This window comes from Heteronotia binoei, chromosome 3 (assembly GCF_032191835.1).
Source record: "Heteronotia binoei isolate CCM8104 ecotype False Entrance Well chromosome 3, APGP_CSIRO_Hbin_v1, whole genome shotgun sequence".
Lineage (NCBI taxonomy): Eukaryota > Metazoa > Chordata > Lepidosauria > Squamata > Gekkonidae > Heteronotia > Heteronotia binoei.
This window is the reverse complement of record NC_083225.1, coordinates 49,861,014-49,887,736: the sequence shown is the minus strand read 5'-3', so window position 1 is coordinate 49,887,736 and position 26,723 is coordinate 49,861,014. Positions and strand designations below refer to the sequence as shown.

The 26,723-nt window shown below is 38.9% G+C and overlaps 1 protein-coding gene across 2 annotated transcripts in view; it reads left to right on the top strand.

The window, feature by feature from the left end:
* LOC132568192 (E3 SUMO-protein ligase RanBP2-like) overlaps positions 1-26,723 on the top strand; it is a 42,042-nt gene that overhangs the window by 7,780 nt on the left and 7,539 nt on the right. For both annotated transcript variants that reach the window (XM_060233766.1, XM_060233765.1), the window contains exons 4-21: positions 698-850; positions 2,310-2,540; positions 3,312-3,457; positions 4,301-4,493; positions 6,035-6,125; positions 7,092-7,301; positions 8,314-8,492; positions 8,588-8,769; positions 9,154-9,277; positions 9,670-9,831; positions 10,526-10,663; positions 10,740-10,886; positions 11,401-11,583; positions 11,963-12,046; positions 13,154-13,289; positions 13,525-13,622; positions 14,029-18,448; positions 26,036-26,203. In XM_060233766.1, the coding sequence (XP_060089749.1) occupies positions 698-850; positions 2,310-2,540; positions 3,312-3,457; positions 4,301-4,493; positions 6,035-6,125; positions 7,092-7,301; positions 8,314-8,492; positions 8,588-8,769; positions 9,154-9,277; positions 9,670-9,831; positions 10,526-10,663; positions 10,740-10,886; positions 11,401-11,583; positions 11,963-12,046; positions 13,154-13,289; positions 13,525-13,622; positions 14,029-18,448; positions 26,036-26,203 (7,045 nt within the window). The remainder of the gene's footprint in view (positions 1-697; positions 851-2,309; positions 2,541-3,311; positions 3,458-4,300; positions 4,494-6,034; positions 6,126-7,091; positions 7,302-8,313; positions 8,493-8,587; positions 8,770-9,153; positions 9,278-9,669; positions 9,832-10,525; positions 10,664-10,739; positions 10,887-11,400; positions 11,584-11,962; positions 12,047-13,153; positions 13,290-13,524; positions 13,623-14,028; positions 18,449-26,035; positions 26,204-26,723) is intronic.

The following is a 26,723-nucleotide window of genomic DNA, read 5'->3' as shown; positions in this document are numbered from 1 at the left end:
AGAAGCTCTGTGGCATGTTAGCCTCATATCAGAAAGAGGTTGAGGAATAGTCACATGCCTAAAACCATCCAAAATACTTAATTTAAGCTAGACTTTGATCCCTATTGATCCCTAATAGTTAACTTAAGCTAGACTTTGATCCCTATTTTTTATATCAAAGCCCAAACTTGAGGCAGGACACTGTATCAAAGAAGGCTTCAATATTTCTATTTTTGTTTACTAGTGTCTGTTCTGCAGTAAATTAGTAATTGCAGCTGATTGAACCCTGTTCATTGTTTATATAATCCTGAGAATTATGAATAAGTTTTAGGTTCAGTCTAATTAATAGCGTGGCGACAACAAACTAATTATGACATTATAAGATGTGGGATGTCCTTTGCATGTGCAAATAACTTCTCTGTGAATTGTTTTTATTCTTTAGCTTCTTTAACATCACCATTCTCTTTGAAATTCTTGGTGAATATTGTATTTTTGAAGTGTTGAAGTCTGCACAAATCTGTGTTGATGTAACCACAAAATTGCCTCCAGTTGGTTATGCACCTTGTCCACTATCTACATGTATCTATTGCAGTTAAGCAATGAAACTTCTTAAGCAGGCACAAGACTTTTTAGATTGTTCTGATTTGTTTTAGATATTGTAATACATGTTTACATATTGTAGAGAGCTTGATCCTCTGTTTCTTCATTTGGACTTTAGCGTTCAGTGGAACTGAATCCAACACAGAAAGATCTTGTGTTGAAGATTGCAGAGCTGTTATGCAGTACTGATGTTATTGATGGAAGAGCAAAATACTGGGTAGAGAGAGCAGCCAAACTCTTTCCTGGAAGCCCTTCAGTTTTCCGATTAAAGGTAAAAATATATAATAATAATAATAATAATAGTAGTAGTAGTAGTAGTAGTAGTAGTAGTAGTAGTAGTAGTAGTAGTAGTAGTAGTAATAATAATAATAATAGTAATAAATAATATATATATTACCTGTAACTTCAGTAATGCTTTTTGTTTTGTTTTGTTTTGTTTTTTGAGATTTCAGAAATAGAATTTTATATTTCAAAGCACATTTTCATGCATTGTAAAGCCATGGCTGGTGTCAGTTGTGAATCTCAGACTCATACATTTCTTCTCACCCCTTACATACTCTTCTATTTCTTGTCAGCTAATTTGCTGTTTTCACTGAACCAGTCGTATGTAGTTTTGGCTCTCTGATCCAAACCAGAATTGTAGATAACATCTTGAAAATGCAACCATAAACTGGCAACCATAAATCATTGTTTGCCAGTTCAGATGAAATGATAAACTAAGATTCCTGACAGCGAGTTAGCATCAAAGGTAATTTCCTGCTAGCAGTAGAAAGGCTTTTTGCCATTTTGGCCCTCATGTTGTTCTTGATGGTCTCCTGCCCTGAAGAAGAGACATTTCAGGGAACTTGGTGGAGAAAGTTCATTTCCACTGGCAGAATTTTCTCACTGGGAACGTGGAGGGAGGCTTGTATGGATTCGCTTCAGACTTGTACACCAAAACCAAGTCTGTATGTTTTTGTTTTTTTAAAAAAAAAAACCCTTTTCAAAATAGAGAATGCACAACTTACGATAACAATTAACTTCAAAATCTATAAATATCTAAATTAATTTTCCTACACAACAGCTGTTTCTAGAAAGAAATTGTGTTGCCCTTTATTAATATTTGAACATCCTATGTTTAAACACAGAGATATAAAACAGGCTTAATCCCAACAAGACAGAAGTGTTACTGGTGGGTGGAAGGTCTCATCTGGGATTTAAGGTGCCACCAGTTCAGGATGGGGTTGCACTCTCCTTGAAAAACCAGGTCCATAATCCAGGGGTTTTCTTTGACCCAGGCCTGCTGCTGGTTAAGCATGGCGCAGCTGTGGCCAGGAGTGCCTTTTACCAGCTTCAACTGCCTACTGAGATTAGACAGGTGGCAATCCAGAAGACAGCCTTCTTGGGCATGGCACCAAAACACTGGAGCTTTGTCACCAGGGAGTGTCCCCTTCTGTTGCCGTGTCTGCTAGTAGATGAAAACTTTTTTGTTTCATTTGGCAATTCCTCATGATCCCTCCTTCCTAACCGGTACTTTTAATTGCTATTTTTATGTTTTGTTTGTGTAGTATCTTTTTAAAAATCGTTTTAATTTTGTGTTTTTGGGGTGAGATTAATTTTAACAATCTTAAAATGTGGTTTTATTGTGTATTTAAGTTGTTAGCCACTTTGGTGGCCTTTATAAGAACAGATGCAGGATACACATTTTGTAAACAATAATAAAAGTTAACTGTTTTACTGTTTTATTTCAGGAGTGTCTGTTGGATTGCAGAGGTGAAGATGGTTGGAATCAGCTTTTTGATTTGATTCAGTCTGAATTGTATGCCAGACCAGATGATGTGTATGTTAACATCAGACTAGTAAAGCTGTATATGTCAAATAAAAGACTAAGAGATGCTGTGGCACATTGTCGAGAAGCAGAGAGAAATATTTCTTTACAGTCAAGCTTGGAATGGTGCTTGTGTGTTGTACAGACTCTTAAGGTTTGTTTAGTTATTCAGGGGAATTTTTCTTTATATTTCTTAGATACTGCCATATTTCTTCAGGGAATGGGCTCTGAAGTATTGTAGCAAGGCTTCTTCAGTAAAGATTAAACAAGTTTCCCCATTGTGAGTTGGTAGAGCTCCCTTTTATCCATGGTTTGGGACTAGCAGTTTGTAAGAAAAGATTATGTTCCTGTGTGCTTATGGCATGCCTTCATAATGTTGGCTCCAAAAGCTGCCTTTCTGTGTGCAGAAGACTGCTCTACACTTTAGTGGCAGTTTAATGAAAGAGAAATAAACTGTGCTTTTTTGTTTGCAAAGTGGAGACAATAGAACCTGCCTACTATTGAGCAGACTTTATGGAACAGTACTGATAGCTGTTTTCTAGTTACGATGCTTTATAGCTAACCCAAACTGTCTAAAACAATTACAGTAAGTAGAATGTTCCCTTATCATAGCTAACAGTACACTTGTCATCAGCCTCTTGGGGTTTGTTAAGAAAACAGCTTTCTCACCATCATCCAGTTTTGCATTTCAAATTAAGGATTATTCCTTTAAAGGACTGGGCAGCATACAGATTAAAATATCCTTAATTTCATAGTGCTTTAAAGTTCCTTAATTTGCACTTTCAGAAAGGTTTTTACTTTGTCACATACCCTGTTGAATATTCATGTGAACAGAATGGATGTATTTTGTATTTAACCTTGTACTGTTCTTAAAAGCATGGTGGAGGTTTGGTAGCGGACATATTCTTTGAATTATTTCTTCTAGGAATATCTGAAGTCCATACAGGATTCTGAGTCTGATAAAGCCAATTGGAAAAGAACACACCGAGACCTATTGCTGGCTTACTCTAACCTGGTTGTAATGATGCTTTCAAACAGAGATGTAAAAGAGAGCAGAGAATCCCTTGAAAGGTATTTTAATTTTATCATCACAGCTTTTAATAGCAAACTTGACATTCCCCTGCCTGTCACTGGAATGGACCAGTCATAAATTGAGGTTTTCTGAGTAATACAGAAAAGTAGGCTGTAGATGTAGAACAAAACAGTGGCCCAGCAAGCACAAGGTATGAATCTGCCCCGCCCTCCCCAAGCCATGAAATGTTGAAGCAGTCTAGTTTGTGAAGAAGGGAAATAGATCTGCTCAATCCCCTATAGTATTCCGGAGAAGAAAACAGAACTGTATGTCTACCTTGAAAGCTCAAAGATCTCTGGGGATCATGCACCAAAGAACACATGTGGAGCCCCTAACCACTTCTGTCATCCTTTAATGGTATGATCGGGGAATGTGCTGTGAGACATGCATTACCCAAAGTCTTGCATTATATCACGCAATTTCCTGCTCACCTATGCCTGAATCTCTGCAATCAGGATATTGTGCTATAGTACTAGCCTGCTAAGGGTTGGGGCTAGGTGAGCAAAAGCTATTCCTCTAGCCCTGGAACTGGGGGGCATGGGAGAATGGCAGCTTCCTCTTGGTCAGGATAGAACTCTTCTAATGATACCTGTTTGGGCAAGAAAATGTGTACAGGTTCTTGTATTTCTACTAAAGCCTCTGTGTTCCTTTGAGGTCTTGGGTCTGCCACTCCCTTTTTTTGCTCTTCTGTATGCGGAAAGCATAGCAGAGAAGCAGCAAAAAGTATAGGAAACAAAAATCTAAGAATTTACTTTAGTAAATGTATGAGCATGTGCTGTTTGTAGCAGTAGGTACTGATCCCTGAAACTTGTGTTAATACTAATGAGCACCATGTCTTGCAGCTTTGATTATGCACTTTATTCAGTGAAACAGCATGTGGCTAGAGATGATGAGCTGTCTGTAACCTTCCTGGAAATGAGAGGCCACTTCTACATGCATGCTGGAACGTTGCTTTTAAAGATGGCCCAGCAAAGCGAAGCGCATTGGAGAGCTGTTTATGAATTGGCAGCATTGTGCTACCTTATAGCTTTCCAGGTAAGCTACTTTCAACAGCTTTTGGCATTCTGCTTTGTTTGGCTGACTCTGTTTGTGTTGTAGTCTTGTGCTGAATGCAAAGGTGTTCACATAGGTTGCGATGTATCACAACAGCTCTTCAGGTTGTACCCACACTTTTGAAATTTTTAAACCCTTATAAACGATAAAAGTCTGTTCTGGTGGGGAATGTGGGCTTGTCAACAATACTTGGGTGTAGTATCTAGATGCAAAAGGAAAAATCATGAAGCCAAGATTCAGTAGTCTGTGGATAACCAATAAGCATAGCAATTAATTTTGCCACTCATCTGAAGTTCACCTAGCAGACAGTTCTTGCAGAGATTGGTATTCCAGCAGTATTGATCCCTCCAGGGGGCCAAAGTGATGAAGAAGAAGATAGAAGAAGATATTGGATTTATATCCCGCCCTCCACTCCGAAGAGTCTCAGAGCGGCTCACAATCTCCTTTATCTTCCTCCCCCACAACAGACACCCTGTGAGGTGGGTGGGGCTGAGAGGGCGCTCCCAGCAGCTGCCCTTTCAAGGACAACTCCTAGGAGAGCTATGGCTGACCCAAGGCCATGCTAGCAGGTGCAAGTGGAGGAGTGGGGAATCAAACCCGGTTCTCCCAGATAAGAGTCCACACACTTCACCACTACACCGAACTGGCTCTCAGTGATGCTTTAAGGCTGCTGCTTCTATGTGTGCTGTTGCTCCCAGGCATGGGAAGTTAATCAGGCCTTCCACTACCCCTGCTGATGAGGCTAGCAGAATGCTTGTTATTAATTTTTGCCAGTTTTCTTTGTAGGCTTGTGCCAGTTGATTATGCAAGTCTCTCTTGGCTTTGTGGCTGACTTTTCAAATGTCTTACCTAGGAGTGTGCTAGAAAAAAACCTGTTATTTTTTGGGTTTGGGTATATTGTACCCCAAAAATATCTGTGTTTTCTGATATTCCTGAATCCAAGATCTGATATGGTATTTGGATTCAGGAAATATTTGGGGACAGAGCTGCAAAATGAGCCAGCCTCAGCTCCTGCCGCCCCAGTTGATCCTCTGGTATAGCTGAATATACCTGAATAAAAGCCAAAAAAAAAAAAATAGCTTTTATTCAGACTCAGCGATACTGGTAGCTGATCAGATCCTCTGATCTATATTCACCTGAAATACCAAAAAAATGCCAGTAAGGTATTTTTTGAGTATTTTTTCACCTTGGTTTATGCCGAATGTGCACCGCTAGTCTTACCACTGTCATCTGGACTGCTCTTGGAAAGACTAAAGGCTTAAGATGTTATTTTTTCTCTTTTTTTAAGATTGGTTATCCATTTCAATCCTTTTGCATTGTGCATATGTGAAATAAACATCCAAGTTTTAAGGATTACTGGTGTTGTGTTGTATGAAGTTATAATGTATACAGTTATTCTGTATAATCTTTTTACAATGTGTAACACAACTGACAGCAAAATAAATTTTGTTCTTAGTGAGCTTGTTATATTGGAGTAACTTTCAGTACTCCAAAGATAATTATTTTTGTATAATCCCTATCAGGTTCCTAGACCAAAGTCAAAACTAATAAAAGGAGATCAAGCTGAGCAGGAGAAGTTGGAAATGTTAGCCTGTGACCGACAGAGCCAGTCTGGTAATAAGAATAACAGTTGATGTTTGTTTATTTTTTAAAAGTTTACTGGCATTAAGAAGGCATGCCCAAGCAGAGAATTGAAATTACACTTTATGACCTGCTTTCACGCAGACAGTTCTCTTCGTAGCTCTTGTTTCTTCAGTGGAACATCCACACAGCAGTTTTCTTTGCACCATCCTTCGCCTGTCCCTTCGGGACGGTTGTTCTCCCCCTCCCCTCGATTCCAGATGGCTTTTTCCAGGCGTTTATTAAAAATGGTAATAGTTGTATCATTGTAGTGCTGTTATATTATCTATTGCAACAATGCACTAGTTTCCAGTTTTCATTTTAAGTTTCTAGCCCTTTTGCTTTCAAAGCTATTATGTGCAGCCAGTACCTGTCCTTTTATAACTCTGCAACCAAAATGGCAAGATATTTCATTCTCAAAAAACGAAGAGGGGGAATACTCCATTGTAATAAATCATAATGTTATAGATCTATAGCTTTTACTGTTTTTTAAAAAGCTCTGCAGTGGAGGGGGGGAATGGCTGCCATAGTGACTGCAGTATGGAAAAATGTGGGCAGGATATGAAAAAATGCACACCTTCCAATCAACACAGTGTCCAAGATTCTTTGATAGCCATCTGCCCCAAAAAGATTGTCTCAGACCAGGTTTGAGAAGGATTGTCGTGGGGGAGGGGGAGGACAAGCAGGACAGAATGGCAGCATGTGGATGTTTCCCAAAACAGTTACTGGAAGGAAGCCAAGGAAAAGCAAAGCATTTGTTTGGAACAGTACTGTGCTTTGATACTTCAGTGCTAAGAATTCAGCTGCAGCCCTGGCAACTCAGTAGTGTCATCCCATCATCCAAAAGAGATCACTTTCAGACCTACATTTTCTTCAATATTACTTTCAGCTGCTTGTATCTATATGTCAAACAGTAACTTGATCCTGTTACCTATGTTAATATTGTATCTTCTGTTTCAGGCCACATGCTGCTAAACCTTAGTCACAGCAAGCATGATTTCTTCAAGGAGATTGTTGAATCATTTGCAAACAAGAGTGGGCAGTCTGCTTTATTTGATGCACTGTTTGGGACTGATTCTTGTAGAAAGAATTCCTTTGTTGGCACTGATGATATCCGAAATGTTGGTGTACAAACACCAGAAAGCATGGAGCTAACTAGATATGATATTGGTAAGAGGTTTGAGAATCCTAAATTCCTGCACGTATATTGTGAGTGCATTGTGTGTTGTGTGACACATTCATAGAATTCAAGACCACTAAGGGCCCTCCAAGATACAAACAAAACTGGATGGGCAGGCAGTGAAGACAATAATTAAATCACCTTTTATTAGAATCAAATACAGGAAGAACTTCAACAGGACATTAACATGATCAGAACATTCCTTCAGGCTGAAGGATACACTCCATAACACTGGGAAGTATTGGCTGAAACAAGACATAGAATATGCACAGGCAAGAAGGAATCACCTTGTTCTTGTTGCCTGTGCTCTAGGAGCTGCTTCCTGACTTTTCTGTCTTGGGCAGAGATTGCAGGCATAAATTATCTGGGTACTATAAAATGTATGATACCAACTGGTGAAGGGCTTAATGCTGAAATGCAAATTATTTTGCTGAATAATACCTTGGACTATTATGAAGTGTACTCATAATACTTTGGTAGCAGATGATGACTATGTGCCAGTGTAAATAATGGGTTTCATTCAAAGCTCCAGTATTAGAGGAAAGCTGATGGACTGGTACCCACTAGTGCCCATCAAGGCCACAAACTGTGGTAACACTTTGAGAACCTGTCACAGGAGGGAGACAGAAACTTAGATTGGATCTTAAACATCAGATAGCTGTCTTCCCTCAGTTTCCCCTCCCATGCTTTTCCGTACCTGTAGAGAACCTTCAGGAATAGCAGGGAGAAGTAGGCATCATAACGGGGAATTACAAAAACCTTCCCCTTCTCTGTCCACAGAAGTGCCATTCTGCCAATGTGGCTACTGTTTACCAGAGTAGTGGCACCTTACGATTCTACTTAGTGTTTATGATTGTTGTCCCCTCAGTTTTTCTTTTTCTTCTTTGACTTATTTGGCTGACTAATTGCTGCTTCTCTGAGTAAAAAAATTGTAACCAAAATTTGAACTTGGTTACTGTCTTTTAATGCAGCATTGAGGAATCAGTTTGTGCTTGTGTTTAGGAGCCATCAGGTTGCACAGCGGCAGTCTCCAGCACCTTACATGGCTCGGTCTACAGTGGAGGTCTGCATCAACTTTGCAAGCCATTCGCAAGTGGCTAAAGCAGATCTTTCATTTGCCTCAAGAAACATCAAGGCTTGAGACTAATGCTCCTGAGTCAATATGCATTTTGGACCTAGAAGTAAGAAAATGCTTTAAACTGAATTTTCAAGCAGTGAGGTTTTACTTTTGTATAGTTCTGTATAATTTAACATGTTTGTGCTTTGTATAAAACAGGTATTTCTACTTGGAGTGATATTTGCCAGTCATTTGCAATCCCAGGAAACAGAGAAGTTTAGTACTCTGTATACTGTGCATCAGCCTCGGTTTCTGCCATTGCCAATATGCAAACAGCTTTGTACTGAACGGCAAAGAGAGTGGTGGGATGCTGTTTATAATCTTGTTCACAAACGGGCTGTGTAAGTGTGACTGTTGCTGTCGTTGAATGCTTTGTGATAGGTGTCTGATTAAAAACTTCTTAATTATTTGCCATCTTTTAGTCTTCCTCCCTGACTCTTTTCCATATTGAGGGAAATGATAAAGGAAATATTTGGATTTGTCCCTTACATTTTACTAGACTGGGTGTGTAAAGCTGGTAGGGTTATCGGAGCCTTCTTTCATGTTCTTACTCAGCATGTTAGATGAAACTTTTCTGCTCAACATTTTTAGCACCTGTTGTGGGAGTTTGCTTTGTAGTGTAATTTTCTTAAACTGTATGCATTACTTTTCAAGGTGATGATTAGTCAGAAGAACTGAATGCTGTTGTACCACTGACCTTTTCCTACATAAATGCTCTCTTTCAGACCAGGGACAGCTGCAAAAGTGAGACTTAGAGTTCAGCATGAAATAAGCAGCCTAAGAGCTTTGGGAAACCATGGACTTCAACCAGCTCTAATTATACACTGGGCAAAAAGTCTTCTTAAAACAGTATGTTTTAAAATAAATATTTATTAGGAAAGCAAAGAATTTATAGCTTGTGGGGAAAGTAAACTGATTAACGTCTAGGGAGATTATGTGGAAGCCTCCTGTGGCTCCCAGACCGCAAAAATGGATAATCTCTTTCAGTTAAATTCTGAATGCTAAACGTGTTCATTCACTTTTAAAAATGGATATGCTGGCTTTCTGAGGAATAGACATACAAGATGGCTTACTTTATTGAGATAATACTTAGATCTATTAAAATAGTATTGAAACATCAGCATGGGTAAAAATCCCAAGATCATGAAGTAAAACTAGTAACAGTGGCCTAACGATCAAAAGAGAAATGTAAAATGATACTAGATTAACAAAAATTTAATTCCTGCTGTGTTACTTTGCAGGGATGTAGCCTTAATTCTTTCTATGACCAAAGGGAATACATTGGACGCAGTGTTTATTATTGGAAAAAAGTTTTGCCAATGCTTGAGACAATCAAGAAAAAGAAAAGTATTCCTGAGCCAATTAATCCTTTGTTCAAGCATTTTCACACTGAAGATATTCAGGTAATAAAAGATGATGGCAGATGATAGTAATGATCTTAAAAGAGCTTGAAAAATATAGAACTGCCAGAGGAAAATTTTGTTTCTCTATGCATTTGAATTTTCTTACCAACAACTTTTGTTTCATTGTGATTCTTTATCCTGTCCGTAAAGAGTTAGCTCACTACTAGTAAGGAAAGACAGGCGAGGAAGTCCAGAAAGGTGAAAGAGTAGGGAAAGGTGAATGTGGCAGAGGAAGAGCTAGGTGGCTGGGCAGGTGCAGAGGAGGGAAAACTCCTGGCAGATGGGTAAAGGAAGGGGAAATCAGAGGAAAAGAAAGGGGTGGGGTTCTCAGCCCCGCAGAGTACTCACATGTCTCGGTATGTAAGCCTGTTAAATTTCTAATATACAATTTTGTGTTAAACCATCAGTTCCTTGTAGTGTTTCACCAGCAATGGGAGCCTAATATATACAACTTAAGTATAAGCAATGTATGCAGACAATGGGCAGAAAGTGAGAAGATGGTTGAGGCTACCTTTTACCATGTTGAAGTTTTTACTCTGATGACATGTAGAGTAGTTTTACCAGAAAACCAGACTTATGAGTTACTTCCCCAACATCTCTCAAAAGTCTCTATCAATGAAGGAAATTTTACTTGTGTGGATGTGTAAAATACTAAGAAATCAATAACAAACTAGCACTACTTGTTTTTTTTTAGGCTTCCCAGGTTGAAGGATATCGAGAAGAAGCACACATAGCATTTGCTATATTGGATGCTGTTGATGGAAAGACAGATGATGCTATGCAAGCATTTGAAGCTATTAAAAATGTCGTCTCGTACTGGAATCTTGCTCTGGTAAGTACAGAATTTCTTCATGAGTCTGTCTATGCTTTGAAAGCTGCCTTCTAAAGCCTGTTGTCCTTCTGGGTAGATTTTCCAGAGGAAGGCTGAAGAGATGGAAAATGATGCTCTGTCACCAGAAGAACAAGAAGAATGCAGGAAATATCTCAAGAATAGCAGAGACTATCTCATCAAGATAATTGATGAAAGCTGCACAGATGCGTCAGTAATAGAAAAGGTTCATTTGGATTAGTCTTCTCTCGCGCGTGCGCTCTCTCTCTATCTCCCGCCCTCCCTCCTTCCCTTCCCCCCTCTCTCTCTGTGTTTACTTCATAACATAACAAAGTGCATTTTTACTATGTGTTGATCAGTTATCATGTACTCTGTTTTGTTTTAATGTTGAACATTTTAGAAAATCAGAGTTATTCTAAACTGTGTGTTTATTTTACAGCCTTTACTTGTGAACCAATTCAGATTTCCATCCCAAGAAACTCTTCGATATTGAATGTTGGGATAGAAACTTTAATTGGTTCACATTCATTCAGGCGATGTTTTTACACTATCTGGTTTAACTGCCACTTCAGTTTAATTTGTTGATGAAACAAAGTACCGTAGTTGATGAAATTCCAGCGAAGGTTCAAGAAGGCCAGAGCATATAGTTGTTCAGTTTAGGTGTCCAAAACATATTGTTGTTCTGCATAAACTGCTTTTCTAGCCTAAACTGCTTCGTGTACTTTGTAATTTTCTTCTAGTTACCTGTATCTGTAGAAACAGTTAAGGAGATGTTGGAAGGTGTATTGCAAGAACTTGGGGACATCGGTGAAGAAAGGAGTTCTGCCTTAAACAATGATCTGAGCCAACCAGCCGAATTAGAAAATAAGCATTCTACCCCATCACCCACAAAATTCTCACTGTCTCCAAGTAAAAGCTACAAGGTATATCAACCAGGGATGATAATTGAATTTAGAATCAGTGGAAGATCATATTGTGAGTTGGTTACTTTTCGCACTTGTGCAGACTTAACTGATTTGTTCATTCAAGAGGGAAGAAGCTTTGTGTGTGTATGCATACACAGTTCTGGTTGTTCTGCTCTGCAGAACAGATTTCAGGTCAGTTGCATCTGGCCTTAAACATCTTCTGTTTACATACCTTGGTCATCTTTTCTGCCAGATTATGGAAAGAGCACGGTTATAAATGCTGGCAGCCCACTATTCAGGCACCACATGGGCACTGGTAATGGGAAATAAACTGTAAGAAGTGCAGAAGGTAGCACCTTCCTTTACATGATCTAAACCCCTAACAATTTTTTTCCAGTTCTCTCCCAAAACTCCTCCTCGCTGGGCAGAGGATCAAAAATCTCTCCTTCAGATGCTCTGTCAGCAAGTAGAATCGATCAAGGTAAATATAATGAAGTCTCACGCTGCAGTGTTATGTTGTGAGCACATACTTTGCAGGCCAGAGGAATGCTCTATTTAATGCCTATCAAATGGTCGAGAAGTTTATACTCAAATGATGAAAATTCCAGAGTTGTGATCAGAGCATACTTCACATCAACATGGTTAAATTACATGAAATTGCTTATGTTAAAATGTGGTTCCAAATTTTTCCAGTCTCCATCCTCTAATATGAAGATGTAATAGTTCTAGGACAAGGCCCTACGTTTCATATAAATATTTAAGTAGGGTAATATTATTTTGCTTGGGTAGATTGCTTAGTGCTAAAAATATTGCTGCTACATAAATACCCAAACTATGTATTGACCTGTTAACTTCTGTTTTGTGGATTATCATAATCGTAAAGGCAAATTACCAAACTGATGGAGTGGCCCTTCTATAGGTGGTTTAATTATTCCAACCCCTGCACAGTTTAAACCCTTTAAAAGACAGACTTTTAACTGACATTTGCCCGTCTTTTTTCTCCCACAGGGCCATAACGGAAGTGGGAGGGATTCCGTTGGCAAAGTTGGGTTTAAGCCCCCTTCTTCCTTCTCATATGGTCCCAGTCTTTAAAACAGACCCAGGAGATCAGTCATCTGATTTCTCATCTGTTTTGACCCTATGAAACACATTTTAGTAAATAATATGTCTTTTGGCTTTTAAAAAAAATCTAGAAGGTTTTTATGTTCTAAAATATTTTAAAAGATCTCTCACCTATTAAAGGATAAAAACAAAATGTAGAATTCTGCTTGTTTAGAAGAGTGATCTGAGTTCTGTGGATGCATTAATGTGAAATGACTGCTCCTGATCTGTTTTAAACTGATCATTATTAAAGGCAATTCAAGCGCCATCTGAGGGTTTTGGAGTTTTCTCATGATCCGGACCATGTATCTAGCAGTAGCAGAGATTTAGACAATTTTCAGAGCAGTTAAGATGCTCATAGTAATAAAACCGTGCTGCAAACTGCCTTCTTTGGCCTTCCTTTCCCCTTTAGCTCTGTTAAGGAGATAGTGCTTTATGCTAGCATATTCCAGTTTTCCCTGATATATTGACACTCTTTCTTTGGTAGCATGAGATGCAAGAACTGAAACGTAACAGTTCAAACACAAGCATATCTCATCGATGGCCTGCTGAAAGCTATGCAGCAGAGACAATACCAGATAGCTATCAAGGAGCACAGAACTTCCATGGAGCACCACTAACAGGTAACTAGGTTGTGGGATGTAAAGCTATAAATGTTGGTAAACTTTTATTGAAAACATAATGAAGGTGAAGAGAACTTTGAATCCAGTAAAATCTCAAGATCAGAATTATTTGCCTAAAGTGTTGAGGATAAAACCACCAGTCTGATTGCACAGTAGAATTGGAGGGAATTAAGGTAGCACAAATACTTAGGTTTGGGGTGGCAGTCAACTTACCCTTGATTTCTTGTGTGTTCAGTTGCTACAACAGGTCCATCTGTCTACTACAGCCCGTCTCCAGCTTATAATTCCCAGTATCTTCTACGAACAGCTGCCACTAATGTGACTCCCACAAAGGTACTCTCTAAATTTTACTGATGGTGACACAGTGTTTTTGTATGTAAAGATACGAAAACTCAGCTTGCAAAAGCCAAGTTACTTTGTTAATTAACATTTTCAAGAAGGATAGAAAGAAACAAAAACAGCTTAAAATGGGTGGAATTACAGTTTGTTTGTTTTTTGTCATGCTAGGATTATTATAATTCCCCACCACCCTTCCAGATGCAGCCACTGGCACTGCTTTTTTGTTAGTTCCTGCTGAAAAACATCATTTTCCACTTTTAACACAGCTTGTGTGGGGGATTACCTATAGCTTAATGTAATGTGGCATTTCACCATAAAATGTAAATTAAAAACTTTATTTGCTACAACTACTAAGGCTTTATGGCTAAAACTGAATATTTTGTGTGTGTGTTTTTTTAAGGCTCCTGTCTACGTCATGAATAGACCTACACCTCAGCAACATATATACACGTATCAACAGCCAATGCATACTCCTCCGCTACCAAATACCTCTTGTATGTTTTCACAAGAAATGTATAGTACTCCACTACGTTTCGACTCCCCTGCAACTGGACTTCTGTCACCTCGTGACAGTGAGGACTATTACAATTACAGTGTTCCACCAACAAACACAAACCCACCACTCCCTGAGCCGGGCTATTTCACCAAACCATCAGCAGCACCTCCAGTTCCAAGATCTGCAGAGCCAAAGGCGACAGAATTTGGGAAACCTAGTTTTGGGCAGCCTATACCAGCAGAGGGAGCAAAGCCGCCTTCACTGATAACTGCTCCTCAGTCTAATCAGTCCACTACATTCAAGTTTAATTCTAATTTCAAATCTAATGATGGGGATTTTACTTTTTCATCACCTCAGGTTGCAACGCAACCCCACAGTGCAGCCTACAGTAACAGCGAGAGTCTTTTGGGCCTTCTAACATCAGATAAACCTATTAAAGAGGATCGCTATATAGGACAAAAGCTTGCTGCTGAAAATGCTGTTGGACAACGCAATATCTTCAGCTTTGGTATCAAGAATGCTTCAGGTGTTTCGTTCACAGAAAAAACAGGCCAGAACCAACCCAAACACTGTGGCTTCATTAAGGGAGATGGGTTTAGCTTCCAAGACCTTGGCAAACCTATGTTCAGTACTCCAAATTTAGATGTTGCAAACAGAAGTCATGAAACAGATGGTGGAAGTACCCATGGTGGTGATGAAGATGATGATGGGCCTCATTTTGAACCTGTTGTGCCACTACCTGACAAGATTGAGGTGAAAACAGGCGAGGAGGATGAGGAGGAAATCTTCTGCAACAGAGCAAAACTCTTTCGTTTTGATGCTGAATGCAGAGAGTGGAAAGAGAGGGGTGTTGGTAATGTGAAAATTCTAAGACATAAAATAACTGGCAAAATCAGACTACTGATGAGGCGAGAGCAAGTATTGAAAATCTGTGCAAATCATTATATAAGTCCTGAAATGACTTTGACACCAAATGCTGGGTCAGACAAATCATTTGTTTGGCATGCCTTAGACTATGCAGATGAATTGCCAAAACCTGAGCAACTGGCAATCAGATTTAAAACACCAGAAGAAGCTATGATGTTCAAGAGCAAATTTCAAGAAGCTCAGAAAAGCTTAAAGGACTCAGGAGCAAATGTCAGTGAAGAGGCTACTCAAAATAGTAGGTCATCGAGAGAAATAACTCAAGATGCAAAGGATTCTGGTAAGCCTGAACCTGGATTTCATTTTAAGAGTGGTACATCTTCTGTCAGTGGTGGCAGTCAAGGGTCAGGCTCTAACATGAACAATACAGCAAAAAATGCTAATACCAAAAGTACATTTACAGTTACATCAACTGGATCTATACCTTCATCTTTTTCCTTTCATAAAGGAGTTCAGGCAGCGCACACTGTGCATGGATTTGGTGAGCAGTTTACATTGAAAAAAGATCAGTGGGACTGTAATGTGTGCCTGGTTAGAAATAAAGAAAGTGCCCAGAAGTGTATAGCATGCCAGAATCCAAAGCCACTTGATAAAGCAACAGTGGCTGTGACTCCTCAGACAGAATCTGCTGTAGCTTTCAAGCCAAATACTGAAAGTGCACAGAGTACATTTGGATCCATTTCTACTAAAACAGAAAACCAGTGGGAATGCAGGGTCTGTTCTGTAAAAAACGAAACCAATGTGTCTCATTGTACTGGCTGCAAGAATCCCAGTGGAATGGATGCACCAGTATTTGGTCCTCAAGCCACTTTCAAATTTGGCCAAGCAGATACTCCAAAGCTCCAACAAAGTGACTTTGGGGCTGCTTTTTTGAAAAAGGAAGGTGAATGGGACTGCAGCACATGCTTAGTACGAAATAAAGCCTCTTCAGCAACTTGTGCAGCATGCCAGGCTCCAAATCCATGTAATGGTGCTCTGTGCCTGCCTGCTAATACTGTGCCTCCCACATTTGGCTTCAAAAGCAAGTTATCAGAGCCCACCAAAGGACCTCTAGGGACAGGTTTTAAGAGTAACATTTCAGAACAAAGCTTTAAATTTGGCCATCCTGTAGAGCAAGATAAGTCCTCTTCCTTCATGTTCCAGATTCCTTCTGGTGCGGAAGCTAAGCCTATAAAGAGTGGATTTAATTTTTCAATGCCTGTCCCTCCAGGTGGATTTAAATTTGGTATAACAGAGCCTAGTAAAGGTGTTGCAAAAGATGAACAGAACAAAGACGATAGTCTTGTTGAAAAGAAGGACTCTGAGGGAGAAGATGGTGAAAAATCTCAGGATCTGTCTAGCAAACAGAGTAGCAGTTTAATTTTTGGCCAACATAGCAGCACTTTCACTTTTGCAGATCTTGCGAAAACAACAGCTGGTGAAGGATTTCAATTTGGAAAAAAGGACCCAAATTTTAAGGGATTTACTGGTGCAGGTGAAAAACTTTTTTCTTCTCAGGGTAAGACTCCTTCCAAAGCAAATACTTCTGCTGATCTTGACAAGGATGATGAGGCATATAAAACAGAAGACAATGATGATATTCACTTTGAGCCTGTTGTCCAGATGCCTGAAAAAGTGGAACTTGTCACAGGTGAAGAGGATGAGACAGTGTTATACTCACAAAGGGTAAAATTGTTTCGGTTTGATGCAGAGACTAGCCAGTGGAAAGAACGGGGTGTGGGCAACTTGAAAATTCTTAAGAATGAAGTTAATGGCAAGTTGCGGATGTTGATGCGACGTGAGCAGGTACTGAAGGTCTGTGCTAACCACTGGATCACGACCACCATGAACCTGAAGCCCCTGTCTGGCTCAGACAAAGCATGGATGTGGCTAGCCAGTGACTTTTCTGATGGTGATGCAAAGCTGGAGCAATTGGCAGCTAAATTCAAAAACCCAGAGCAGGCTGGGGATTTCAAACAAAAATTTGAAGAATGTCAAAGACTGCTGCTGGATATACCACTCCAAACTCCGCACAAACTTGTGGATACTGGGAAAACAGCTGAGCTCATACAGAAAGCAGAAGAAATGAAAAGTGGATTGAAAGATCTCAAAACCTTCCTGACAGATGATAAAACTAAGCTTTCAGATGAAGAAAACAGAAGCTCTGTTTCTGCTGCTAGCACTTCTGATTTGATTATAAAGCCACATGCTGACAGCACTGGGCCGACGTTAGAATGGGACAACTATGACTTGCGCGGGGAAGCACTGGATGATGGTTCCAGTAGTTCTGTGTATGCATTGCCTCGGGCGAGTAGCCCTGTGAGGAAAAACCTGTTCCGGTTTGGAGAGTCTACAGCAGGGTTTAACTTTAGCTTCAAATCTGCTCTGAGTCCTTCAAAGTCTCCTTCCAAACTCAACCAAAGCAGGACTTCCGTAGGCACAGATGAGGAGTCGGACATTACCCAAGAAGATGAAAGAGATGTTCAGTACTTTGAACCAGTAGTACCTTTGCCTGACCTTGTAGAAGTGACAAGTGGTGAAGAAAATGAGCAAGTGGTTTTCAGTCACCGAGCCAAGCTCTATAGATACGATAAAGATGCCAATCAGTGGAAAGAGAGAGGTATCGGAGATATAAAGATCTTGCAGAATTATGACACTAAGCAAGTTCGTATTGTCATGAGAAGGGATCAGGTGTTAAAGCTTTGTGCCAATCATAGAATAACTCCAGATATGAACATCCAACAAATGAAAGGAACAGAGAGGGCATGGGTGTGGACTGCATGTGACTTTGCTGATGGGGAAAGAAAGATAGAGCTCTTGGCTGTGCGATTTAAGTTACAAGATGTTGCTGACTCCTTTAAGCAAATTTTTGAGGAAGCAAGATGCGCTCAAGAAAAAAACACCTTAATCACCCCACTCTCTTCACGTACTAATACTCCAAAAGAATCTCCATGTGGAAAAATTGCTGTTGCTGTACTGGAAGAAACCACCAGGGAGAGAACAGATCTAAAGCAAAAAGAAGAGCCAGTTAATGAAATGGTAGAAACTTCAGACGTGTCAAGTACTTCTGAGACGCCAACGAAAGCAGTGGTTTCACCACCCAAATTTGTGTTTGGCTCAGAATCTGTCAAAAGTATTTTTAATAGTGAGAAATCGAAACCGTTCACATTTGGAAACACATCAGCAACAGGATCTTTGTTTGGTTTCAGTTTTAATGCTCCTCCCAAGAGCCAGAGTGATAGTTCAGTATGTCAAAGCACAATACGGAAAGAAACAGGGGACATGTTTGGCACTGTAAACTGCAAAGTTGCCGGACCTCAAGAAGGTGGTGGCTGGAAACCCTCTGATGGCAAAGAAGTTCAAATGGCTACTTCCAGAATGGAAGGACCGTCTAACTTTTCATTTAAAATTCCAGAAAAAGGTGAGCATTTCTTGAAATTCAAGTCATAAACTAGAATTGTTTGTAGTGTATCTGTGTTTCCACCAACGCCCTGTATCAGTAGGTCAAAACAAAGACTTCTATTTCAAATATATCCACAAATATACAGTTTCTAAATCTATAAAACTGCAAATCTAAATGTAATTTAAAGGAAAAGATAGGGGGAGAAATTCATTAAAACTAATATTCCTTTGCAACCTTAAAAATTATTGGATGAAGAAGCATTGTGCTCATGCAAGGTGCAGTATATAATTATAAGGTCATAACAACCTCCTTCAATTCCATATAGAAGATTATATGATAAGTAGCTCTATTGCTGAAGTGTTGATCTGTTCTCATTAACCTGGCTAATTAGACGCTTGGACTACAGCATTTTATGTGTTAGCTGAAGCTTCTGAACACTCATTAACAGCAACATGGGCTAGGCCTCATTGCTGAAGTGTCAACCTTTGACGTTAGAAAGTCATGGTCTGAACATTACAGGAGCTTGATTGATACAAGCATTGAAGCTTCAAATAAGGCTCTAAAGCTTGGTTGCTGTTTTGGCCCTTGTTTTTTTTGTTTAAATCAATGGACAATAGTTACAGATAAATAGTTTGATTTCTATAACTATTTTGATATCCGAACATGACTTCAGATGCTAAACATTCCTAGTTGGGATGTTTTCCTTATGAAGAGTCAAATCAGGTGAGTTTCTGATAAGTTCTTTTTTAGGTATCTTTGTTTGGCTAAAGTGTGGGTTCTTTGCATGAGGGATTGTTCTGTATTTCAAATGGTATTCCAGTTATCACAGTGCTTTGCTTGTTAGATTTTAGGGATGTGATATTTTAACAGGAATACTACTGGGTTGCACTATTAAGTGTAATGAAAAAAGCTATGTAATAGCTTTTATTAAGACCCAACAAAATTGCATGAAATAACATGCAAAATTCTCTGGATTTCTGAGTTGGGCTGAAAGAAAAAGGGAAGATGGGCCAAGGAGAAAAATATGGTTTCAGGTCATAAAATTAAGGCATCTTCTAAGAATCTGCTGCAGCCTTGATTTAATTTTGTAGAGATAGTATCAAGTTGCTGTTTAACCTTCAAGGGTGAAGGGGGAAAATGTAGTCTGCATTGGAGTAATCAGTACTTGATCATATGTCTGTCCTGCCAACAGAAAATGCAACTTTCTTTAAAAGGCTGAGGGCAAAGAAAGACTACGATACAGGAATTCATCAGCTTACATATTTTTCATATTACATGTGTTGACATAAATATGTTGTTTCAGTGAAAGGCAACATTAGTCCTAATAGAATCCTTAAACTTGTCCTCAATGGTTTGTCACAATTTAGGTTAAAAAACCTGTAAGATTGCTTACAGTTTTTACCGCTTAAAACTGTTTAAAAGTTATGCAACAGTTAATAGCATTGTTATGAGTGCTACTGCTAAAAAGATCTTTACGCACTAGATCACATTCATATAATACAATGTAAAATCTAGTGTGTCTGTTTGGCCATATCCCTTGCCCTCTAAAGAGTGTTAACTGAATACTTAAATCACACCATTTATCTTCTAGGATTAAATTTTAGCCTTTTTAAATGTAACCCAAGGGCCTTTTGGACCAGCACATCTTCCTCTCCACCTGGTAGTAAAGGTATTTACACACTGCACTGAATGTAGTGTTACATCTCTTCTTGGAAGCTCCTCAACTTGGACAAAGTAACTGGCTGTTTAATGGGTTGAAAGTGTAGACTAATTAACAAGCATGCTTTAGGGGAATAATAGTGATTGTATCATTGTTTTGGTGGTAAACTGATTCTTGAGTTCCTTTAAACTTGTGGATTGCTAAATTCTTATGTAGCAGTACTCAGCCGTTGACTTTGAAGCTTAGCTTGATTCAGTATTCCGAAAAGCTTTATTTCTGTAAGCTGCTCCTTAGATACCTTTTACGGAAAGTCAGAATAACTTGAATAAATAATAGTTCTGCTTGCTAGACTCAATGTGGGCAGGAAAGTTCTAGAGCCTTTGGCTATTTGTGAAACCAGTATAGATGCTGGATTTGTTCTTCATGCTGTATGAGGTCCAAACAAGATGCTATATTTGACACAAGTTGGGGTTTTGCAGCTCTACTCTGTTTTTCTTACTGTCGGATGTAATGTAATGGAAGAAAGAAAGCAGTTCCCATTCCTTCCACTCAAGTGGAAATAGCTTGGGGGGAGGGTTGTGTGCCCCCTGTGAGGCTGCACAAACTGCAGTGAGAGAGTGCATGTGCACCCCCACAGCAGGGCAAGCAGCAGCTTTTTCAGCAGAAAAATAGCACTGGATGGAAAGCTGAAGTTGCTCCTTTGCTATTATCATGAGCCAAATCACACTTGAGAATGTTTGTTCCCTGACATCACATCTGACTCTTAAAAGAGCAGTTGCATCAGTGAAATCCTGACCCAGCTCATGTCAGAAGCAGCACCTAGCTTAGGCCTCAATATACAAGGAAAACAATTCTTTGATAAAGGAAATTGTGACCGCTCTTAGACTCATAGCATAGGGGGTGGGACATAAATCCACTGTCTTCTGATCTGGCGCTCTTGTGTTCATTTCCAGTTCTCTTAATAGGTGATTTCTTTGTATGCATCAGACTCTAGGAAATTCCCTGAGGGGGAATTTTTTTTCCTACATCAAGGATAATCTATAACAGGGGTGGCCAATGGTAGCTCTCCAGATGTTTTTGCCTGCAGCTCTCATCGGCCCCAGCCATTGGCCATGCTGGCTGGGGCTGATGGGAGTTGTAGGCAAAAAACATCTGGAGAGCTACCATTGGCCACCCCTGATCTATAAAATATAGATATTACTGTCAGTTTAAATGATCTGAATATAACTACAAATTTGGTAAGGCAAGTCTCCTTCAGTGTCTTTATTACTAGTGAAGAGGAAACTCTCCTACATCTTGATTCAGCTTGCACTCACTTTTTTACAAGTGTACATTGCCAGTTGTACAGAAACAGAAACCTCCCCCCCCCCCAGATATTAGCAGAGATGCTCTGAAAAGCTGGTGTAAATTGGAACCCTATCTTTCCCTTTCCCCAAACTTAATAATAGGGCAGTGGCAGCCCAACCCCCTGCCCCATTCACACATTGCACAGTTGCTGAGCTGTGGTCTATAAGAAGCTGCTACTTGTATCTGCAGCATTTTCAGCTGCCTGTAGGCTGGAAGTCTGATTGTGTAGTTGATTGAGACTTGCCAATGCCACTATTGTCTGCATTTGAGAATTGGGAAAGTTTAAGTGAGGAAGGGCAGTTTGATAGTTTCAGGTATAGGAAATGCTGGCTAGTTCTCCCAGCTTCCATATTCAAACCCTGGTGCAATCTCAAACTTATCTTTAAGTGAGTCTAAGCTCACATTTTCAAGTTGGAGTCTGCATTTCAAGATTCCAACAACATAGACTTTATAAGAATCACTGCTTATTTCCCTCAGAGTCATAAAGCAGTTTTGTAGCTAGAACTGAGGAAGTTTTGGTCATTTCTATTCATCGTTTCCTTCCATTTTTAAATTCTGTCAGTTGTATATGTATCAGGTGCCTCGTGCTCTTTGAGAACTTATCACATACCTCTAATAAGTTCTAACTTTCTTTTCAAGGCAGTAGAACCAAGAAAAATAACATCCAAAAGGGTTCATCTTTTGTCCCTTCTAAAGGCTCAATTTAAGATGAATTAATAGTAATTTTTATTTGAGAAATGTTCATGAAATTTGTAGTAAAATCTGTTATGGTTACAGGTTTTTTTTAAGATGGGGGCATAATAATCAAGGCAAGAATTATTTCCACTTTAGGTATGTTTGAGCTAGTTTCTCTAAAACACTCAACAGTCCCTTTAAATCCTCTTCTCCTTTATTTCACCTGAAGCCTACAGTCTATCACTGCCAATGAAACAGTAAGCAGTATAAGCTCACAGGAGTTCATTTTTCACCATTACAGTCACCCAGTCACGGAAATCTGAATTGATTAATCATTGGAAGTTAAGCTTTTAAATCTGTATAAATGTGCTTATAAGTAACAGCAATAGTTCTGAAGCACACTTATAGATAATGCATGTATGTCAGCAGGCAGCATCTCAAAAGAAAAAAATCTGCAAGAGGGAGAAATGTGTCTTCTAAGAGTGAATACTATCCAAGTTTTTAAATTAGTTTAAAACCTACTCTTTCTTTCTCTGCTACCTGATTAATTGGGAGAACTTTTTAATTGACTGAAAAGTTTTTAGTTAATTGGTTAGGTTAACTGATAAATACTGCAGCCATGCTAATGTTTCTTATTCATGTACTATAATATGTAGAAATTCTACTGTAGGTTTCAGACATGTGAGCAGGGTTTGGGGTGTCAAGTTAACTGAATTTGGGGCAGAGTTTGGGGTGTCAAGTTAATTGAATGCCTCAACTCTCAGCTGAAACACTTGCCTGTTACAAATAGGGTCGATCCACCCATCCAACAGAAGAGCCATTTAAGATGGAAAAAGGCTGGAGGAGTTCTGCCTTCACGCTTTGCTCAGTGGAGTGGGAGGATAAGGGTAGGATCCACCCTATTTTAAACTTCCACTGCTACTTCTTGGCTACTTCTGTGGCTACTTTTTGAGATGGGAAGTGTGCTACTTGTATCTGCAGCATTTTCAGCTGTGGAAAGCAGCTAATTGTGCTTTAGATTCTAGCATTTTATATGACCATAATATCCCAGGACTTAACAAGCGGAGCTGTGTGATCGTCTGATGTGGCACTTGCAGCATGATCTTATGCATGTTTCTTTGGAAGTTTCACTGCATTCAGTGAGGCTTGCGCCTAATTTGGTGTCCAGAGGATTTGCAGCCTTGTAAAGAGTGTCATGCTTTTATCTGGAAAACTTTGCTATTGTCATTTCATAGGTGACCACCAGGAGAGCGTTTTAGACATAATTTAGAACAGCAAAATCTGGATTGAGCTAGTTGAATTTTTAATATATGGCTTATAAAACACATTTGCCTTTGTGTTAGTTGGTGACATGCCTGGATAAACTGTGCTGATTTTGTTCTCAGAACAGTTCATTTTGTGGAATGCTAGAACACTTTTAACACTCCTTTAGAAATTGTCTGTGGGTCTTATGTGAAACTAGCGCATACTGATACAGTTAATGTGCATGAAAACATGTTATGCTCTTTGCATGTTTAAAAGATAATTGTGTACTCTAAGGTCTGTGGCATTGATTATTTGATTCCCAGCATTATCCAGTTACCACCAACTGACTTAAAGTCATTTGAATCCAGCAAAGTGGTATTTTTTTCAGGAACATGGGAATTTTATGGCTTTGTTCTGAAGTGAAAAGCATTTAATGCTGAAAGATTTGGAGGAAGCACTCTAAAAAATTTTGAAAGCAATTTTACCAAAAATATATTATGCTTAGGAGTATTTGAATTATCTTGGTAGAATGTACTTGCACCATGAGTTTACTGTAGGCTCTAAGTTTTACAGGCAGTAAAATTTAAAACAAAAATATCACACCATTAATACTTTGAGCTTTCAACATAAAGTTTAAAACGTGATAGGAAAAAATGTACAGCGACTCAATTCAGCAGCTTATTGTTTCTGGTAAAACGTACTGAGCCTTATGATGCAAGTATAGTCATACAAGATAATGACAAAGACCTTTGTTTCAGCAGAAGAAGATTTAATGTAGACCTGATGCAGGATATCAGTGTGTGGCGATTTGTATGTCAGGAGATCTATTTACATTGCCCCTTGTATTTTCAAATTTCAAATACAGAAAAGCTTAAGCTTTTTTGCAGTTTAGCAAACTGCATTCAGCATTGCAGAGAACCACCAGAAGAAAGCTGCTTATCTCTATTTTAGTTAACTAGACTCCCCAAATCTTCTTTATTTTCCAGTTTTTTATACATAGAATTGTTGAGGTGGTACTGATGAACATACTACAGCAAAGTAAAAGCAAGGCCTTTATTTACTTCATTTATATTCCACCTTTCTCCCAAATAGGGACCCACAGTGGCTTACATTCTTTTCCTTGCCTTAGTTTTATCCTCACAACAACCCCGTGAGGTAGGTTAGGCCGAGAGTGACTGTGTGATAGACCCAAGGTCACCCAGCGAACTTCCATGGCATGAGTGGGGATTTAAACCTGGATCTCCCGGATCCTAGTCTTACACCATAGTCACTACACCACACTAGTTGTTTTCTGTGTAGGCATAAACAGGGATTTTAATGTCTATATAAAAATTGAACGTTTGGAAAAGTGAAGGCATTTTTGTGACTGGTATCAATAGAGAATACTATTCAGTGAGTAAAATACCTGGGTCTTTGGAGTGGGCTGTAGGAGCCATTGTCACTTCAGTCTTGTTTAATCTGTACTGGCTCTGAAACCATTACAGACCTCTTTGGGGGACCTGTTTCATGAGCCTGTGTCATCTGAGGCAAGACAGGATGGTAACCTAAGAAAGGGCCTCTTTTTTCATTGTCTATCATTGTTTTTTACCCGCAGTTAAAGGTATGTTTGTTTAATTTGGTGCTATCTTACTGATCTTCCTGTTGTTTTAGTTGCTGATTTATATATGCGTATTATTTTAAAAGTTCATTTTCAGTGTCTTTTTGTAAGGTCATCACTTTGAAAGTGAAAAGCAGTATAATTTTTTTAATAAATAAAAAGTTAAACCCAGTGGCTAGAACAACTAGGACTTAAAAATATTAGTTGCATTTTACCTCTGATTTGTTGTTCATTTTGATCACAAATACATAACAGTTTATTTAAATATTAGTACCCTACCATTCCTCTTGGTTCATGTGGTTTACGGGTGATAATTAAAGCATTAAAAGTTAAAGTAAAATAAAATCCCCCAAATAACTCCCTTGCCCCAAAAAGATACCTGCCATACATACCTTGTTAAAAACTCAGGTAAACAAACAAGCCTTGCAAAAATGCTATTTAATTAATATAACTAATTTTGAAAGATAGAATGTAAGCCTTCCTGGGAAGTTTTTATTATGATGAAAATATCCCCAGATCCTGAGGCTACAGTTTACATCTGATGGGTAAAATCTGATTTGTAATTCTCAAAGGAAGAGTAGCAGATGAGTTTCAAAACTTATTTTTTTTTTACATTTGGTTGTTGTCAAGGTCTTCATTTTACTAAATGAGGAGTATTCCAGTTGTATCCGACTCCTGATCTTTAAGCCACGTATTTAGTCAATTTGTCAAGTTAAATTTAGAACATAAGGGTTATTTGTACCAATTTAATTCTTAGAAGAATGATCAGAAGTAAAATAATGTAAAATTAGCTTTTGATTTATGCTTATCACCATTGTGTTGGGTCCCAAGGTGCTGTTCAGTGGATGGAAATGTGCTGTGATGAAAAGCTGCTGTCTAACAAGCATGGCGTGACTTTGGTCAAATGGCCTTGGTTGGAAGTATACTCATCTCATACTTACTGGTTTGATTTAGATCTTTGCTGCTTAATGTCTTCTACCTGGATATACTTACAGCTTCTTTTGAAATATTTTTGTGTTAAAAGTAACTGCTGTTTTAAATTTACTCAGACAGTTCATATGTGTTTGTATTTTTTTAATAGCTGAGGTTAAGAAGGAACCAGATACTGTTACTTCAGATGATGTATTGATTGTCTATGAATTAACACCCACTCCTGAACAAAGAGCTCTTGCAGACTCCCTTAGATTGCCACCAACATTCTTCTGCTACAAGAACAAACCTGGTTATCTGAGTAGTGATGATGATGATGGTAAGAAATTTTCCAGAAAAATAAGCTTTCATGTTGCAGGATAGTATTAAAAGATGAAAATCTGTCCCTGTAAATTTAGACAGACTTTTTTTCTTTTGTCCACTGTGTAATAAATCTGTCCTAGGTGATTACAAGGGTTTCTGGTTTTGACTACACATTGTCATGCAGAGCAGCATAAAACATAGTAAAGAAGCTTGAATGGTTGTTGCTGTTGATTTGAATTGTGATTCTCTAACTATACCACTGTTCTAGATCAGGGCTATATTTTTGCCTCCATCTGTTATGGAAGATGGCAGTATTCTATGTTCCTGCCTTTGCTTTATGTCATTACTAGTTGATGGCTTTATCTCCCTGTTTGTATAAGAGTGGAGAAGCACAGTAGTGCCCCTGGAAGAATGGCCAAAGAAAAGATTGCACAGGCTTCTATCAGATATGGCTTATAACAGGCTAGCTCTTCTAGCTAGTGGAATGACCATCAAATTTTGAAGAATAGCTCTGTATATAAAGGTTAAAGCTATGG